The sequence below is a fragment of the Centroberyx affinis genome, unplaced genomic scaffold (genome assembly GCF_046629955.1).
Source record: "Centroberyx affinis isolate AG114_WGS23_722 - 3 ecotype Tasmania unplaced genomic scaffold, CSIRO-AGI_Caff_v1 ptg000827l_1, whole genome shotgun sequence".
In the NCBI taxonomy this organism is placed as follows: Eukaryota; Metazoa; Chordata; class Actinopteri; order Beryciformes; family Berycidae; genus Centroberyx; species Centroberyx affinis.
In genome coordinates, this window is record NW_027279426.1 from 29,209 (window position 1) to 50,153 (window position 20,945).

General features: G+C 40.4%; 1 protein-coding gene across 1 annotated transcript in view; it reads right to left on the bottom strand.

Annotated features, from left to right (window-relative positions):
* Positions 1-3,169: 3,169 nt before the first annotated feature.
* Positions 3,170-20,945, bottom strand: part of diaph2 (diaphanous-related formin 2) — a gene marked incomplete at its 3' end in the record, with an annotated part of 33,130 nt that continues 15,354 nt past the window's right edge. The window contains exons 3-6 of the mRNA XM_071520811.1: positions 17,239-17,271; positions 15,385-15,561; positions 8,331-8,435; positions 3,170-3,190 (exon numbers count right to left, since the gene is read on the bottom strand). Of these exons, the coding sequence (XP_071376912.1) occupies positions 3,170-3,190; positions 8,331-8,435; positions 15,385-15,561; positions 17,239-17,271 (336 nt within the window). The remainder of the gene's footprint in view (positions 3,191-8,330; positions 8,436-15,384; positions 15,562-17,238; positions 17,272-20,945) is intronic.

The following is a 20,945-nucleotide window of genomic DNA, read 5'->3' on the forward strand; positions in this document are numbered from 1 at the left end:
ATTTGCAGCAATGGCACCTAGACTGTGGAACAGTCTGCCTCCCATTGTAAGATTGTCTGAATCCGTTACTACTTTTAAATCACGTCTCAAGACACATTTTTATGGTTTGGCTTTTAACTGATTGTACTTCTGTCTTTCTGTCTGTTTCTATTTTCTCTGTAAAGCACTTTGTAAACTCTGTTTTTTGAAAAGTGCTATATAAATAAAGTTTATTATTATTATTATTATTATTATTATTATTATTATTTTTATCCACTTTCTATGACATACATATGCCAGCTTTCCACGTTTTAGGTCCTATGCTATTTCATGAATGACAGCTCTTTCTCATGCTTGCCACATCTCACTGCCCAACCACATCTGAGCACTGTTCTGTCATCAACCATTTTCAACACCTAACACATTTTCACACACTGGAAAAGAGGTCATTATTAAAAATATGTCTTGGCCACTTAACAAGAGAAAAGGTCCACCTCCAATACCTATGTGGGTAGAAGGAATCCATTTCATTTTAAAAGAAAAGTTTTGTCCATTATTCCAGAAAAGCATCAGAGAAAAATACTCAATTCTGTAAACCAACTCAGCTAGTGCCAACACAGATTCATCTGTCTCGTCTCTCAGATTTGAGGTGTTTGTGGCTCTTTGCGCACACAGAGACACATACACACACGCATATACAGTACACATCCACACAAGCAAACCATCACCACATCACCTAACATCTCAGAGCTGACCAGCGTGTTACCGTGGAAACAGGCAGGGGGGTCTCATATAGATATTGATCACCTCCCTGTGGTCTGGAGATGGTTACTGCAGGTCAACACATGGAACACACACTCATTCTCTTTAGCATGTGCGCTCTCACTCCTTTAGTCTCAGCATCATTCCATCTGAGCTACAGAGCCTGTCAATGGTAGTATAGAGAGATGGAAGTCTGCTTTCACAATAACACCGCAGGAGTCATTAGATTGTTGTTAGAACGTGGCGCTGGAGTTGTGACGTAAATCAGGCCAATCTTTACAGAGACTGAAGCTATAAAGCCGTCATACTGGTCAATAGGCTGCTGCAGCACAGTGCCCTAGCAGAGCTGTCTGGCCGGTCTGGACATTTCTCGTCTACCTGCAGGCACCTTGATAGCCAGCTACGTGGGCTACTCATCTTCCCCTCAAACTCGATCAAGGAGGTGGAGAGGGCAGATGGGACTTAGCAGTGTTGTACACTTACACGCTGGCCAGACTGGATTAGAGCCAATTCACACAGTCCTCTATTCCCGCCTCATTCTCTACCTGGAGAGGAGAAAGTGCCAGAGAGATTTCATGCCTGAGACAGAGGAGTAAGTGTTGCGAGTTCCCTATAGACAATCCTAAACAACACCCTCCATCCAGCACCTCTGAGAAGGCTCCCTCCCGCCGAGGCGCGCTGACAGCGTGAAAATGGGAATCTGCCAGCCAAGCAGGGAGCTAACTGTAGCCCACAATCGGCTAACCAGGCTAAACGCTTTCCCCCTGGTTCTTTAGCTGTTTGAGTGGGGCTTTTAAGACTGACAGCTCCCAGCTTTCACTACATTAGTCAGCTCTGCGGGCTACTGTTGCGGGATCGACACAGAGGTTACAGAGGTCAGGTCAAATGGTTCAGAGTGCTCTTGAGTTTGAAGAAACTTCTTGATAATCAGGTTCTTTGTCACCTTCTGACATGGTGTGCAGAACTTCTGAAAGTAGGCCTCCATATCCTCGGATGAGTGGTCATGATACAAGCAGGGGTAATTCTGTCATATTCCATTTACTGAACACAATGTAGCTATTGCTGCTGATCGAGAGCTACTCCATCCACCACCATACAAGCCTAGCCAAAAACCCACTCTTCCCGCAGAAATAACCAAGCACAAAAGAACAGTTTGACAAAAGAGGGAGAAAAAGCAATCGATACAAAACGTCTCTCTGTAAAATGCCTCAAAGAGCGAGGTTTGTCTGGGTGCCTGGACAGAGCAGAGGCCAGGTCACAGTGTGCTGCTTTACCTTGTCCTTGTTCCTGTTAAGCTTTACAGTCCCCTTAATCCTTAAAGAGCTCTCAAAAAGCAATGAAATACCATTAAAAGGTGACAATTCAACACTCGCAAAAGCAATAACTGAGCGTTTTTTTCCTGAAAGCCCCTCAAAAATCAGGTCCAGCTCTTTACAATGGCAATAGGGTGCCACTTTGTGAGAACTTGAGAGAGAAAATCTGCTATTGCCGCATTACAGTGTGGAGAAATGAAGAAGTATTGGCAATCTGTTGACAGTGTATATTTATAAAGATGATTGGAGTCTTTTGTAAACTAGAGGGAGGGAAAGTGAAATGACATCCACAACAAAAACAAGAGCATACATTTGTGAGACAGAGGTGACATGCCTTAATGTTTTGGAATAGAGACAGGGGTGTTGACAACAAATTCAAATATATAGCTATGAATACTGCCACTAAATTAAACTAGCCCAATATTTCTGTGCAGGGGAGAAAAAATGCACTTAATATCTTTTCCACTGTTCAATAGGTTCAGCGTGTGTGTGTGTGTGTGTGTGTGTGTGTGTGTGTGTGTGTGTGTGAGAGAGAGAGAGAGCGGTGCACATTAAGTGTGTGTATGCATGCCCAAGTCTTATTAAGTGATACATTCTCAGTATGTGTGCTGTCTCAAAGACAGAATGAACACAGTGAAAGCCATTTAGATGCCAAATGTTCCAATAAACAAATTAGATTGCAGATTATGATTATTTGTGTAAAAACTATCCCTCATTGTTGGTATTACAATATTCAAATGCTAATAGGTGTTAGATTGCAATCCATTTCAAAAGAGAAACGGCAAAAACCAACAAAAGGATTCCCAGTTCATTTTCAGGCTGTATAATTTCAAAATCCCTCATTTGAACGTGCTACCATTTACATGCAGGAATTGTGTTGGCAATTTATAGCCCTTCCAAATTACAGCCCATTAGCAATATCAAGGCTGAAAATAAACATCCAAGCCATAAAAATGACCTCACTTGCACATTCTGGAACGTACTTGACAACATCTTTCCAAAGGGGAAAGGAGAGACAGTAGGAGGGGAGGATAGAGGGAGAGAGGGAGGGAGAATGAAGACAGATACATGGAAAGAACAAGACTCAGAAGCCAAATAAGTAATGGGCTACTTACCGAAACTTTGCTCCCAGTTATCTGCATGCAGCGGTCAGCGAAGAGGGGAGTTAATGTGCAAAAAGACACAAACAGCACAATCATTAGTAGGCCAGAGAATCCTCTCCACATTACAGGTAGAGAGGCATTAGCGTAACTTGACATAACAAACATCCCTCACACAACTAGCACACACTAATACTGCTGACATTTTTAATGGACAAATGGACAACAAGAGAAATTTTGCAGTTGAAGGCACATATTGGAAAAGAAAGTGTCTGAGTTTGGCAGCCGCAAGGTCAAATTAATTTTTTTTTTATGTACAGTCTGTGACTCAATGAAACATCAAGAAAAAGCAGTTAGTAAAGGATAACTAGTTAATTTTGAATCCCTCCTCTTTGTTACGGTAATATTGATAAACGGCAACAATAACTGTGGAAGTGATGAATCAACATAATGAGACATGTTGATTCCCACACAAGGGTATTCATTAAATGATTAATTGGCCAAAATGTGATTGTCCTTGCAATTGATTGACTGGTGTAGATCCATCCCCTAAAAGGAACAGTGGCCAATGTGGACAAACAGGTTGTAGAGGGTCTCCCAAGACTAAAATCAATCAGCTGCCATCAGTGCTGGGCTTCAGGTGTCAAATTTGTGTGGCATAGCTACCTTGAGCCCATGCAGTCAGCACGATTCCTCGAGTTTAACCTTGTTATCTGTCAATAGTGGCAGGTAGTGGGAGCGTTTTTTTATTACTGCAACTGTGGTGCTTGTTTCACAGTAGGAGGGTGTCTGTCAGCCAGGTAAATGTATTCTAATCTGTAGCTGAGCACCTCTCTCTCTGCTGCAAGTTCTGGAGGCAATGGACGTTGATTACAGTACGTTACAGGACTCACTGCACACTCCTGTCTTTTTCCCTTCTTCACTTCTCTCCCGTTTTCATTTTCTCCCATTCTCTCTCCCTCTCTGCCTCCCTCCCTGCCATCTCTTCCAATCTCCCTTTCCATCCCTTTTACTGTCACTCTCAAACTCTCCCACTCTGTGGCCATTTGATGCTTGGTTTCCCCTCTTCATCCCTCTACCAAGAGTTTATGACAGCCATAAAGTCAGTTTTAAATGTGTCGCCGCTTGATCATGCACATGCTACTTTTTAAATCATAAATCCACATTTCCTCTGGCCTCAGATGAATGTAGCATGTCGTTGTCTAACTTTGGGGAATATTTCACACTATCTGCACAGGCACCTTGAGATGAGTCACACGGACGTAAATTACAACTTAGATATTTTCCACGGCTGTTATGACTATAAGGTAGGATATTTGTCTTTGAGTCGTGTTTTAGAGCAGCTTGACCTAAAGAACAGACACTATCTTGAGACTGCACAGACAACAGTCAGGGAGGAGCTTGAGGAGGAACAGCACAGTTTCACTAACTTCAAGTTGCTATTTTGCACACAATGTAACACCTTGTACTCACTAAAACAGGGACAAAACTCCTGTCAGTTCTCAGGAAAATAAAGTACCCCAGGTAATAATTTGAGTAGTGCTGAGGTATTGTGTGATATGCTAATGAGCATCTCTGGTGCTAAATTATAATTACATATAATAATATAAAACACAGTATAAACAAACTACTGAGGACATGTCACCTTATTATGAGAAAGGGTATTTTTTTTCTCTTTCCCAAACAAATGCAACCATTACCATAATTGTTCGTGGTGTAAATCTATATATTATTCATTATAAACACTAATCATTGTAATGAGAAAGGAACTGGATTATCTGAGCAACTGTCAGGCTCCGTGAAGAGACAAGGTGGTACATTGGTGGTCATATCAAATAGACCCATCTTAAAATGCAATTGCAATTATATGGCTGCAGAAAATACTAGACAATCCCCCTTACAAGACCCTGCCATCACACCCTTCCTGACTCCCTGAGACACAGCACATTTGAATAGAAACAAAAAAAATCATCCATGTAAGGAATAAATGATTGCATTAGTGTAAAAGGCATGCTTTGGCAGTGTTATGATGTTGGCACACATTTAACAGGGAGAGAGAAAGGCAACTTTTCATGCAAAGTCAATGGTCAAGGATGTCCACAGACATACTCCTGCAAAAGCGGAGCTAGATTCCATTGAAACACACAACTTATATTCAAATGAACAAGGTCAATGTAGAACTTTTCCTTGAAAAAACATTCCATTTTGCGTTGGGGGTAATTTGCACGACTCCTGCTGAGGCACCCTGGTAGAGCATGGGAGTGTTCTCAATCTTGCCTGGTGATAGACTAGTAGAGAGGTGGCAAGAAAAACTCACACTCTCTTGAAAGACATATTTGACAGGAGTAAACAAACTAATAATCTGCCTACTCTCCCATTAGCTATAATTTCAAGCCAGATAGCTTTAAAGAAAAGTCCAGATAGTATATCAACATGCTAATACTGCATAAGAAAGATGTGATTTGGGAGGCAAATCGAAGCAAGATCATCTAAAGCTATTGAAATTCAAGGTTTTTTAGGCTGTTCCTTCTATGTGGAAGAAAAAGAATAATGTTGCATTTTGTGAGGCACCAAATCACTCTCTCAGTTGAGCAGGTCCGTAGAGAGAGAGGAGAAGAAAGGCCACAGGATACTAGGGGATATTTCTTGTTCAACCAATATTTACAGATTTAAACATCCATCTCCAATGCAATCTCAGCAAGCCCGCATACTCTGCATTAGCTGCAGCTTAAGGGAGATAGATGGGTGTTCAAGTCTAAATGGATGGATTTGGAGTATTGATGTGGGCATGGGGGGGCTGATGACATTCATGAATGCCCTCACTGACCTTTGTACACACTTGTATTTTCATGACTGCAGTAAAAATAAGATGTCTACATAAGAGTAAAATAAAAGTCATTACAAATAACACTGTCTTGTCAAATATTTGACGGTGACATTATGACCCAGTCTAGAACAAACAGGAAAATTAGGTGTGAGTGCATTAATGAGTGAGTGGATGGATGCAAGTTAGTCCGTTTTCCTGAAAAAAACAGAAAAGTCCCACCAAAGCCCCAAAACAGTGATCTCACCAGACAGCAATCATCTTTGGTAGAGAAAGAATTAGACACACATTAAAAGGTAAAGGCACCACAGCAAAACAGAGAGAGCCCAGCATCTAGAAAACACACCACTCCCATTCACTCTTATTCACCTATCAACATTTAACATTTTATTCTAATCTAGTGCACACTACATTTCTCATCATTGACCAGTAGACCCTGCAAAAGAATATAGGCTTAATCTGGGTCAAAAAATGTGACTATTTCTCAAAAACAACCCAATTAGTTAAAGGTTAAAGCAATCATGAAACCAACCTTCCAAAAGACTGACTAAAGTGTCTAAAGTTTAGTGCTTCTGAGGCATTAAAATGTACCGCACTTGCTTAAGGTTTGCAGAGAGTATGCTGATTGTGGGCTATGCATGGGCTCTAGCTGTGAAGATTCCCCACAAATTAAGGATATGAAGACTAAGATCAGACTATTAAAGACATCACAGAGCACAGGATCACTCAAAGGCAGTTTAGACAACATTCTCACAAGCTGCAGGCTGGAAGGCTTTTGCTCCATTTTCACTATATTTATTTTATATGAATAGATTTTCTCTCTTCCCATCTACCAGGAGCTCATATTCCCACAAAATATCCATTTGAAGACATTAGTCCATCTTGAAAAGTTATTCAACCTAGTATTGAGTATTTAAATTGTATTTATTTTTTATTTTTTTAAAACAAGTGAAAAAATTGCAGTAAGACAACTCCACTTACTTCCACTGCAAATCAACTTGTTTCATTGATATTCTAGGATTCTAGGAAGAATATAGAAAATTCCTGAAACAAGAAATTGCATTTTAAAGCGAGTTAAATTATCTAACCCGTTTGGCAGATTGTTTTTCACTTGTTTTAAGAAAAATAAGATTTTTAAGACTCAATACAAGATTAAATAACTTGCTAAAATTGATATTTTTTGCAGTGATCCCCTGCTAAATTCCTCTACAGAGGAATAATTGGCCTGCTGTGTAATCCTGTGTCTTTCTCAGTTACACAAATAGGTTGTGTGTATTGTCTTTCTTACTGAGAAGGGGATTTGGTAGCAGTGTCACACATTTATCACCCAGAAACACGCATAGATGTCCCCATCACTGTTAAGCTCAAACTAAGCTGGTTTCCTGCCCACTCCTATCATAGCAGTATGTGACAAAGTGTGTATGTGTGTATGTGTGTATGTGTGTGCATGTGTGGGTGTAGATATGTATGTGTGCACATGCATGAAGCTGTACATGTGTAGATACAACTACAATCATCACGGACATTGAACCGTTCCCCTCATTCAACCCCACTGAATGTGAAAGCAGGGTGCTGACAGACATCCCTTTTTGTCCTCTGTCCTTTGACTACACAGATTACGTTATTCATTTGAATAAAATATCAGTGCTCACAATGCATAATGGGCCCTGTGAAGAATTCAATCATCTCGGGTAATCATCATTATCAATAATGCCAGTTAATTACCATAACAATGAGGAAGGTAATAAATGATGATGTCAAGAGTAGGGCCACCAGGTTCGGGAAGCAACGGGGACAGAAATCACTTTTCTTCTTCTGTGCTGATGTGATTTTCACGTCACAAGCATGGCCATAACTTCATAAAGAGGATGGGGGAATTTACCCTAAAACTCATGGATTACCCTCAAAACTCAGTGGCTTTACTGCTGTTTTTGGTTTAGAGTGATGCAAGGGTCATGTTCCAGATTACTGTGCACGAATGGGTAACACACTCCAAAATCAAGCGAAAACCTGCTTCCCTCCCCAAATATAAAAGCACCTGAGAGAATACAGTCCAACAAAAGCCTTTTGATAAGCACCCAGAAAAACAAGGAAGAAAGTAAATGAAAGTTGCAATCAAAGACTTGGGGCTCAAGCATGAAAAGAGGAGAGAGAGAGAGGGGGAGAGGGAGAGGGAGAGAAAACAAGATATAAGAAAGAGAGAGCCATAAAGCAGAGGATCAGGTTAAACTCATTATTCTGTAGCGTCTTGTAGAGTGTCATGATATTTCATCCCACCCACTATAACTACAGAGTACACACTCACTCTAGGTCTATCTGAGAAAGAGCTCTTTGGTTTATTCTCCCACTTACAGATTTGGCAGTGGCTGAGATGTACTGGACCACCATCTCGCGTTTTGTGCTCAGGTCCTTCCCACGCAGCGGGGCTTTGCGTTCCTCATTCAGGTTCATGTCCTCCTGAAAACAGAAGTGCACAAACAATGCAGAGAAAGTGAGGAGAATATTTCTTCTTATATTCATAAATCTTATTTAATATTAATTAATGTTCAATGGCAGAGACTGGGAATTAACCATATTTAGAACAATAGGTTTAAGCAGAGTATTAAACAGATAAAATGCAAAAAACTCGATAAGCATATTTTAAAAATATTTATATTGGCATTTCTGCTTTATTAGACAGAACACATTAGAAGGCAATACACAGAATAGGAGGGAAAGAAAGGAGATGGCAAAACCGAATCATCAACACCCATCATCAACCCTAACCCTAACCCAAATAGGAAGCCCAAACACTTCAACCAAATAAAAACATTAACATTCAAGTCTTTCAAAACCTAAAATTGTGAACCAAGTTATTTACTGAGCAATAATTTCACTAATGACAGAAATATTCTCTTTGGAGCCCCTAAAAAATTATACTTTAATTTCCACTATAACCCTTTTTCATCAGACCCTGTCCTTCTACGGTTGAATACGTTTCGTCGTCCATCTTTATGTCTTTGTTATAGTCAGGAGGTACAGCAACAGGAAATAATGACAGTAATAATTAGTCAGAGAAACAAAAGCAGCAAGGCTACAGCATGATATACTGTACGACTCACCTCTGAACAAGAGAGCAGAATCAAACAACACAGCCTCTATTGAGGCCATGCAATCACATCAGATAGGCTGGGTAGGCAGTATCTGCGTCTTATTGGGAGTATTATCTTTGTGCTACTTTCATTCTGCATCACAAAAGAGGTCTTTCATGTGAGGGAGATGAGGGGATGGAGTGAAGGCCGGACAGAGCACTAAAAGCTAGGGAATGACATGATGATTAGAATGGAGGGGGGATGTTTATCAGGAGCACTCTCGCACAAAGAGATGGCTAAAATAAAAAGAGAGAAAAAACATCCTCCTCAGAGTTTTAGGATGGGGAAGCTATTGTTGTGGAGCCATGCTGCCCTCTGCTGGGGGGCGAAGAGAATGATGCGTTCTTTGGTTTAGCTCAGGGATCTCAGACCATTTGCCATGGAGGGCCGAGCGTGTGCAGGTTTTCGCTTCAACCAAAGACCACACCAGGTGTTTTCACCGATTAGTTCCTCCCTCTCATCAGTGAAATCAGCTGGAGTGGTATTTGGTTGGAACAAAAAATGCAGATTCTCAGCCCTCCATGGCACATGTTTTGAGACCCCTGGTTTAGCTGATCTGATTTGGCAGTGATTCCCCTCCATCTAATTCACGACAGTGGCCGATGTAAAGACTAGGAAACTGACCTGATAAATGAAGCATATGTCTACTCAATAAAAACACTGTATCATATAATGGTTTGAACTTCTTGCAACGTCTAATCTGGCTTTAACAGTGCTTGCTTCATTTGTCAGTGGAGCATGGGCAGGATTCCCATCCAGGGGCACCATGACCTAAATTCCTCCAACTACATTTCCTCTAGTAAATACCCTCTGAGCTAGAAAGCCATTAACATCCTTTTTGTGGCACAGGGAGAAAAAAACTGCAGCTGAAACTTTTACAATTGGCAGTTTTTTACCCAAGGAAACCAGCAGGTTTTTTTAATTAATCTCTGAACCCTGCTAATTTAGCTGCTTAATTGGCATTCAATAAACGTGGCAAGGAGGACAGAGTATGTTATAGGAGGGGGTAGGAGTGGTGGGGCCTGCGGGATGCTTGTCAGGGGCAAACTGGAAGTTTTTGCCTCCAAGATGATTTATGCTCTTTTATTAATTATACCCTCATAGGCTACATGGAAGAGTCCCAAGATATCTCTGACTATGTTGCTTGGGTAATTGAAATTACTACACTGGAGCTTATATTCATGACAGTGGAGTTATCTAGAAATATGTCCTAGATCATGTTATCTCATGTTTGTCTGGCAAGGTCTGCTAAGCAGTTGCTAATCTGAATGGGTTTGTCTTGCATTTGCCCAAATCAGAATTAATCTCATTCTGCAGCAGTTGGCATACTCAGCATCGTGGGGAATTGGGGGACACTGTCCCTCCCAGTGAACCTCTGTATCCCCCTCTGAGGGGGGAAACACACACGTAAAAATACTTATCTTTTGTCACATTATTGATTTGTTCTGGTGCCGACACTGACAGTTGGAAACAACCTCAGAAAACAGACCAAGGAAAAATAATGTCCAAGATGGACAAACATTTCAGACCAATGCAGAGCAATGTGCCTGTGAACACAGCCCAACCCAGGGTGTCTGGGGCTTTGGGCATCCACAGGCTTCCATTCGCAAGGATAATTAATGGCTACCATCATATCATATGGATACAATCCAAGCTATGAGAAAAGTGGATCTAAGAGGAGCAGAAGAGGTAAAAAACTGTTTGCTCTGCTTCAACTGTGACAAATCGATTATTTTGTCCACTGCCCCCAAGTTTGATTCATGGGGAGCGTGTAAGGGCACACATAGTGGCTCTCCTGTTGGCTGGTTTTAGTGTCCTGGTGCAGAGTGTAACTGCTGAGGGATCACACAGGAGCTTATTACTGGGAGTGTTCATCCTGGCAATGGGGCAGAGAGAGGCACATAAAACCGCAAACTAGCCACAACTGCACTGCTATGTTACATTTCTCTTTCTCTGGTCCTGCCTGTTCCCCCTCAAAGCTATACACAGTAATCTTAACAGTGAGCAAAAAACTCCTCAAGAACAGTAACAGAGACAGATTGGCACTGGACTCAGATCAATTCAGTCAACTCTAAATAAGAATGTCATGTTCATGGAGGTTTTGGTGTTGACAGACACCAAACACGAAGACATGGAAGCAGCGTCTGAACAATGCCTTGACTGTTCATGGCAGATCAGTGAAAAATAATTAAAATGTGCCAATACAACTATTGGCAGAAGATCATGCTGTCAAGGGGATGTTGTCTAGATGGCGAGGACAAGTTGGCACCACCAGTCACCCGAGCCGCTGCTTCCCTTGCCCGAGCATTTTACAGACAATTATCGGTCTGATTCTTAATGAAAGGGGTTGGGGTGTCAAGGGTGTCAGACATGTTATATCCTTTTTCTCTGTCTTCCCAGCACAAAGCCCACGCATTAAGAGTCCACTGCTGCTCTCTCGGTGATATGCGACTACCTGAGATTTCATCAGTGGATTTAGTGCTGTGCATTTTGATCAGGGGCTCTGAGGTCCAGCTGTGCACATCTTGGAGAATCCAAGGACAAGACAAGCACACATACACAATAAAGACACATACCTTTCTCAAGGCAATGCTGAAAGTGCAGATTTTTTCATGCATTTTAACTTTGCCTGAGGTTTAATGAATATACTCCCCTCCTCCGTGGTTAGCTTCAAAAATACTAGCAAGGGTTTAGCCTATTTGGTTTTACTCGCCACTAACTGAGTCTTTCTCTTTCCAGAAGCCTTTGATAACCTATCAGTAATAGGCTGTGTGCTATTCAGGCTTTGAGATATACAGGGCAAAGTGTAGACCACTTTCTAGAGGAAAAATATTTTCACTTTCCCCTAGTCATTAATGCACAGTAGGTGGTCAGACTAATATGCCACAGGTCATCCTTTCATTTGGAGCAAGCTAGACATCTAAGGCTGTGGCATGTAGCATCATGACAACAATCAATAAGGGAAAGGATTTAAGGACAAAGAGAGCAACTAAAATGTATCTGTGTATGAGATACAAAGAGATAGAGAGATGAGAAAGAGATAGACAAGAAAGAAAAACTAGTAGCATCAAAGAAAACTGCCCACCACTGTCATTTCAGTGTTGGATACTTCAGAGGAGAAAAGTTTACAATCTATGAGGCAAACAGTGGTATCCTCGAAAGTACATAAGTAAATAACCCTTTTCTTTTTGATTTCATTACTGTAATTATACTTTCCACCCCAGAGTGTCAACGCCCGTCAAGTGTCAGACCAGCAAACATGCCTTCTCTGTCTCCCGTCACTGAGCAAATTGAAGCCTGGGTTTAATGTCACGCCGCTGTGAGCACAAACATAGTAATTGAGAGGTGAACTGAGTGACAGGGATGAGCACCCAGGCAAGAAAACACTGAGCAGTAGCCTGATGAAAACCAGGAGCACTGTCCGCATTTCTCTGGCCCTGGCAATAAAGACCATTGTATGAGAAAAAAGGAAAGGCAGGGCTCACACACACACACACACACACAGATACAAACATACTTGCACCCAGACACACTACACACAACCTATGCAATGAAGCCAGAGTAATTCAGCTCCCGACTTCAAAGAGATGGGCTGAAAGCTTTTTGTTAGATTTCAATCCTGCAGTACATAAGGGCAAGAGCCCATTTCAATGGAGTAAAATCGCAAGTGTGAAAGAGCTTTGACCTCACAGATGGGTGTGAGTTGAACTTTGAAAATTTGGTTTTCATGCTGACGGTGGCCTGGGGAGCATGCAGGTGGAGCTCTGGTTGATGGAAGCTCAACATCTGAATGCAAAATCCATTCATCTTTACTGTAAATAGAGTTCTTTCAGGTCTATATAAGATAGTATCTATGTGAAAGATTGCTGTAGCATTGTACATGCTCCAGATATAATAAGTCTTTTTCTCACTGATTTGTACAAACCCTATCCTTGAGGAAGTCAGGAGTAAAGGAAGAGGTCATGCGTAACCCCACAAGAGGGCACTGTTTAGTCTCACCAAGGGAGTTACATGGTAATGCTCATTGTCGTCATAGTAAAAGATTGCTTACTGGATATATTGCAATGAGCAGGGCAATTAGCTCTGTGTGTCATTACTCATGTGATCAAAATATTATGAGGTTTAGGGGGCTTTTAACCTGCAAAAGCTATGTCAGTGGTTTTCAATCTTGGTCCTGGGGACCCAGAGTGCTGCTGGTTTTCTATCCCACCAAGTAGTTAATTGAAGTTAATTGCATTCAATTTGCATCCCACGTGTAAAATAGTTCCCGATTAGATGGCTAGAATAAAAACCAGCATGGCTCTGGGTCCTGAGGACCAGAATTGAAAACCAATGCTCTAGGAAAAAAAAAACGAACAAAGAAAAGTTGTCTCAATGAACTGTGCAAAGCAGTAAGACATTTAAATCTTTGTGAGTGGGACACTAGTGTGGTGAAAATTGACATAATGTGTCAGATCACAGCTGTGGTGTGGTGAGAGCTGCTGATGAACTGCTGAAGGATGTGGATAGCGGGTGTTGATGGATGGAGATGTGAGTACACTTAAGCTCACTTATCTGCCTCATACAAACTCATAGCTGTCCCATTCCTTTTCAAATCACTGGCACCAAACACCACAACTGTGAGTTGTTTTGTAGACACCAGAGAGGTTGCAATAACAGACAATGGTCAAGCATAACAAGTGGATTGCCAAAAGGGTAAACAAAACCCTTTTGTTTGTGTGAGGACTTCTGCTATTTTGCACCATAAGAACCCATATGAGTCTATTTTGGTGTGAAGATCCAAATATACATACTACTCTACTGCCTTTGCTATATTTGGTATTAATACAGTCATTTGTGTTTTGTGGGACTAGGTTTATAGACCGATTGAGTAAATACTGTATTATCTCAAACTTTCTAGATACAAGAAATTCTCTACAGCTCTACTCTCATGGAAAAGCATACTGTGAAAAGTGACTCTCAGTCAAGGAAACCTGAATTATGGAGCTAAGTGAAAAGTCATGACAGCATGACACTCTACTGTCTGTGCATGATCTATGTGCTCTCTACGCTAAGGATCTGTGTGATTTGAGAGCTGAGGCTGGGCTCTGTGCACTGAGCCAGGTAAGTACTGTACGGAAGCTTAGACAGCGCACAGAACTGCCTACTGATTAGGAAAGAGGCAAATGTGCCCTACTTGGAGACAGAAAAGCAGTGAAGCCCCAACACTGACAAACTGTATCATTGAAAGGATTTTGAATAAACCATTCTGTAGCTTTTCTTTTGATACTAGAAAACGCTTTTACTGTGTGTAGCAGAACATTTGGGGTGAATAGTTGAGAGTGCTCCAGGAACAACTGGCAATACATGACTGTATTATTATGATGGCAGCTACAGACTACTACTGCGTGTCTCAGATTCACCCACAGCACTCTCATATGGATGTTGCTGGGCTGTGACCACGATCACATACATATACTACCAATAGTGTCATGCTCTGATGGTGACTCCCCATGTTCACACTGCAAGCAACTTGGTTGATGGGTGACTCTATTCTAACACCATTTGTGACGAAGATGTTTTGACTGCATCTATGTAGTGGCCTTGTGCAACTACATTTTTTAACAGTCACGTCATGTATTGTTCACTGCTTTGGTACTGCCTTTCATAAAGTTACCTCGTTTTGATGAGTTAAAATAGCTAGCAAACTCTAACTAGGTAGTATCAATCGAATATAAACAAAGAAATGCAAAATTACTTCAGAGCTTACCATCAACCACAACAATGGATGAAACTATTCTCCAAGCATCATTTCTGAGACGCTTATTGGTTGCAGAGAACTGGGAAGCTTTGAAAGGCTGTTATGTTCTCATCCATTTTGCACATGCCAGGTGGAGCCATTGTTCATGAAACAAAATCACATCAATAGCGAAACAAAGAAGCATGGAAAATCTGATTGGCTGTTGACTGCGAAAAGTTCAGCAATGGGAAACTTTTTTTGACCAACAGGCTTGTTGACTGTCCACACATCGGCTGAGTTTTGCTGGTCACCCGGTGACTTATTGATCATGTTGCTTGCAGTGTGAACATGGTGTAACACCGATGATGAAAGGATCATATTATAAGATATAGCCTATGCAAGGCAAATTAAATTTCTCTTCCCCTCTGCATATTCCTCCTAGATCCTTTTGGTTCTGAGTCAGATGCTCTACTTCTAAGCAAACCTTCCATCCCACAGAGAGGCATTTAAACACATTAAAAAGATTCACTTGATACAACAGAAACACCAGGCTCACCATCATCTTCTCAAAAAGGTCGATGATCTCCTTCTCCGAGAGGTTCATGGAGCGGTCGTCGAAGAGGGGCTGGGGCACAGGCAGTTCAGCCTGGGTGGACAGGGGATCTGTAGGGTGCTGTATCAGAGGCTTCTCCTTCTTCATCCCTGTTTTCCTGAAACTGGTGATCCGGTCACGCTGAAAGGAAAGGAGGAGTGTGTGTAATATTAAAATATTGCACTCTGAAGAGCAAGTGAAGTTCTGTTATTCGGGCTGTCATGTCACAGTATGAATATATAACAACCTGTAAAAGTTCAAATGGAAACAGTTTCTCCCTATTAGTCATGGAGCTGTGCTTATATGTGTGGACTGTAAGTTTAATCTTTTGTCTACACATAACTATTCTGTAATGATTAGGTCTAAAAAAAAAAACATGTTTATGAATTTTTCGTAGAAACTTAAATGTAGTTGTTGCACAAAACACACTTGACACAGTATGATGTATAAAACCCATTATTAGGACATCACTTACCATCCTACTTAAAGTGCCAGGGTTTGTGTACATGCACAGGATATAAAATTAGAATAGTCTAAGTGTATAATGGCAAATTAAACTCACTGCCATAACATCAGTGAGTTACAGTTCAGTCTCCTTGTTGTATTCATCAACTGTCACTATGTCGGTGAATGCAGAAAAGCATAGTAAAGTCTAGTGTCATATTATGTACGATAGATCAAAAGAAGATGCAGCCTGCACACATTTGTTAGTGGGTCAGAAGTAGTACTTGAACAACATGCACCAGTCAATGTTAGTCATCTTTAGTAAAAATGTATTAGGTCATGCTGGATGAATGCACATATAAATGAGATGGAAAGACAAACATATGATGATGACATACGTGATGCCACTACTTTCTGTTTACTGAAATTTTAGCGGATGGACCAAATGCATGGAAAGGCAAAATAGTGACGTTTCTTGGTAAGCTGTAGCTGCATTTTGACATTACAGGCTACATCCCAGACCTGATGCATCACTGTATATGGCTCTAGGTGTTTAAGTTAGGCTATTTGTTAATCAAGGCTAATGAGTATAACATAAAAAGGCTCCAGGCTGAAACATTTCATCTTAAGTGTTACTGGTGATTACACACTAAATGATCTATGGGCTGCTTACAGTAGTCTAGGTGCTATGGGCATAATTTTATTGATGATAAAAAAAATAACAAAAGACTTACAGAAAACTTACAGAAACATGGAACCATAGGAAAACTATACAAGGCACTGTTTGTTATATTTACTGATGTGCTCAAAACATCATGAGACCAAATAGCACCATTTTATAACCAAATGGTTATTTACACTTATTCATAAAAAAATATTCTTTAATATTTAGACAGTATTATGAAGCGGTAACAGTAGATGACATAAGTGGGATTTTAACTTTGACATTGATGTTACTAAATGGAAATACTAATGGCTTGAAGAGCAATGGATAATCAGGTTCAAGAGGTTCTTCAAATATTAATTATTCTATGAAGCACCATTTAGTCCACAACATACATCAAAAGAACCACTTTTTTGGAGTGTGTATTTTCATTCCTGTGAACAGTCAGAAAACATAAAGCCCATAAAATAATTTTGAATATTACTTAATATTTGGTTATTATTCTATTGTCACTAATTGAATTGTAGCCTACACAGGATACAGTCACATCTAGGCCTTTGATGTTATTCTTGGTTAACATATGCCATTTCTGTCTTGTACATTTGATCCATCCAAACATTTCAGTTAAAAGTCCCATGCAGCCATGAAAACAAACGATATGAGGATGTAAAACAAAAAGAACCACACCGAAATTAAAACGGGCACCTTACCATGTCGTCAGCCAATGTTTTTATGTGTATGTTCTGTTGGAGGGAGGGCACAGTGTGAAAAATAAGATCCAACTGAAAGTGGCAACACCCCAAAGTATATGTATCCCTAAATAAGTGCGCTTACATGTACAGAGTATTCTAGATACTGGCTCATATTCCTGCTAGGATCAAAATTTAGATCCTGATCACAAATATTATTTTATACATAAGAAACAGAAACAGAATATTCTGAATATTGAAATAGAGTTTACAGATTACAATAACTAACAGTATATGGGATAGAGTGTTAATATGTCTCAGTATCACAGCTAATATCAGTATACTCCAGCTATAATATATATATTCAGGTTTCATAACAAGGATATGAGCGTATCCAGGATATTGTAAATGGGATAATACTTGAGTATCCCATATATTCGAACATAATATGCATGTAAAACGCACTTAGTGTTCTGTGTATGGATGAACACCCCACACACACTTATAGACATATACCAAAGAAATGCAGAAATGATCCCACTGCACAACAGCCACCAATGGAATAAGGACACCAAGCCATAACTCCCCTTTGGTACATGCAAATTCATAATGCTTAAAAAGTAAAAAAAAAAAAATAAATAAAATAGAATAAAATAAAGTTAAACATGTGTACCTAAAAAAATGTGTCACGTGAGTGACAGGGAAACACAATATTAAAATATGTGTTTTATCTGTGGTGTTGCGTGTGGTGGTGTGTGTGTGTGTGTGTGTGTGTGTGCGCAGGTGTGTGATACAGAGCATCTGTTGTAGTGACAGTGGCCCAATCACATCACTCTTAGTCTTTGACTTGTCAAACAAACTCCCATCTCTCCCTTGGATGAGTGTCACCCACTGTTTCTCCAGCCTATCATCAATCCTTCCCGGCTTGTAAACAAACAGATTCTTAACACACTCAAAGACTCTCCAGACTCGCAACTCTCATAAAAACAAAAAAAACCTTCTCTTCAATACAGATGTTTCTCTTCATTTGAGACACAATAAGATAGGCAAGTGCCAAAGGCCTGTGGCTCTGCGAGGAACAGCCATTTGAAACACACCTCGAATGGGAAGCAGCAGCAACACTGTGCCATATGCTGTGGCGCTAGGCTGTGAAGTACTAATGAGTAGGGAGATGTGGGGTGATGATGGCCATAAAGCCTGCCTCCAGCCGTGGGTTTCTCCACTCTTCTAATCAGGAAACTACTGATGCTGGTGTGAGTAAACAGATTGGTTCTAACCTGCACCTCCCTCTCTGCATGTTTCTCAGCTGCTACCCTATCGCTCTGGGCAACACTGAGCACACACTCAAACTGCCAGGTCTATCACTAGTCCCGTCTGCAACAACTGATCAACAGTTGGGAGATGAAGCCTTCTAACTATGGAAAAGCAAGCTACAGTCTCAGCGTGTGCAGGCTAAATGGGATGTCCAAACTATAATTTCAGTCAAGATGATAAATGTATGTCTCAACTCATCTGAGATTATGTAGACAAAGGCTTCCTGGTATGTCCTTTTACGTGCAGAAGGTCTCATAACTTTCGGAGGTAGGCCAAGCTGAGGAGATGGCCTGGACAACAACAACTCTTCCTTTCCCCAACTCAGAGCGTATGTATCATTAAGCGCAGCATTCTCTAGCAGCCTAAAACTGCATGAAACAATAGCTATTTTTCAAATGGGGTACTTAAACATATTCTAATCAATTTAACAACAATCAAACCACTGTTTGGTTAATTGCCTTGACTTGAGGGCCTTTCCTCGCCCATTATCTTGGCAACATCGCAACAATGCAATTTAACATCTAACAATTAAGCTTGCATGTCCTCTGGGCTTCCACTGCTTATTAAAGTAAACTTTTTCATCATAATAAATGTTTATTACCAAACACATATTCCTCTAAATAACCTAATCAAATTAGCTCTGGGTCCCTCCTTAATCAAATATGATTATGACTCCATGCAGGTCGGTAAAAATGAAAACACAAAGCAATTTCTCACAACTTGAGAGTCGATTTGGGGACACAAAACCATACTAGTATGCATATTTTACACAATAACTTTTGAAATTAATGTTACATATTACAATTAATGTTAATATTACATCAAGTCCTCCAACAACTCATGAAGGGAATAATATCTTTCCAGTGCTCTTGGTTTCATTACAACATGCCACCAGGTGGCACATGAAATAAATTTCCATCCAGGACAGGCAAAGGACCAACTTATAGTAGTTTCAAGTTGGCTACCGATGCTTAGGTTTCAAGTAGCAAATTTTTTTATTTCCAACTAATTTAACAAGACCATCTGCATGATGTCATTTTAACGCACTCACTGGAACTATCACTATAAAATGGGTGACAAAGTTGCTCTGAAAAGCTTCAGCAAAATGAGTTTACAAGGAAATTAGGTTTTACTTTAATTAGTTCTAATAATAACAAAGGAATACTGGGAGCTAGACATTGTTGGCAGGGAGGACTGCAATGCAATGTGCTGCTAACCGTTCTTGGCAACTTCATGTGACTACCTTGTGTCTGCACCAAGAGTCCCTTAGCCAACTGTTCACTTCAGCTATAGGCTATTTAGTGTCAGTGATGCTCACATCTGGATTTCAAGGTGGAAAAGAAAGTCAAATTTACTAAACAAAGGAGATTCAAATGTAAAGCTTCCACCTGTTGAGAGTGGAGCAGAGTTGGAATTTGGTAAACCATTTAGATTACATTCCATGCAGGGATGTACATTAGCCTCTCCCACTCACCATTGCAAAGTAAACTTTAGTACAAGCAGGATTTTCATTACAGCAAAACTTTATTCTCCTTAGGTGTTCATTTATTTTATAAACTCAAAAAATTGTTTGTTGCTTATTCGGAAAGTAATAAGTATTAATGCGTTGCCTGCATACCCCATACCAATCATGCATATATTCTGTCTCCTCTCTGTGTTGCATTCAGTGCAGTGAAGCGTATCATGTTGCTGCAAACATAAACAAATTTGGAGAAGAGCAAGAGAGAGAGAGCTAAGCTACACTGAAACCTTTTCCCATCAGGCTATATGCTATAAAGCCTATACTATTAACTGATTAGAAGCAATAAATAGTGACTGAAATAAGACAGCAATTGTCAGAGGCACAGAAGCAGTATAAAACTTACATACTCTACACAAGCTCTACACTCGGCAATGACAACAGGATTAAAAGGGGGACCAGCAAAACGAGGGCGCAGGAATTCTTTACTAAGGGCAGCATACTGCATCCATTCAGTTAGTATTAAGTAACTCACTCTAGTATAGCCAAGTCTGCACAAGCTGGTGGCATGCCATTATAAAACTGTTGATACTAAATATGCCTTAATATATAGGCTCTGTATTAGGGGTGTCTCCTGCCTTTACACAGTGTCATTGACCTGGATTTCTGTCCCATTGTGCAATTAAATGTTGTTGATGCATAAGGTGTGATGTGAATATAAGGGATGTGCTTTGCATGCTGGAGTTACAGGAATTTTCCAACCTTAAAAAGTTTGGGAACCCCTGCACCAGCATTGTGTTCTCTAATGACCTGGAGGAATTAGGGTTGTAAAATTAACACAGCGGGATCTTGAAGGTTAGCTTGCGTAGCCTTATCATTTAATCTCTGGTGCATTACTAAGTGTAGGTTAATGTTGTTTATGTCCTATCAAATAAATGATCATATTGTGACAATA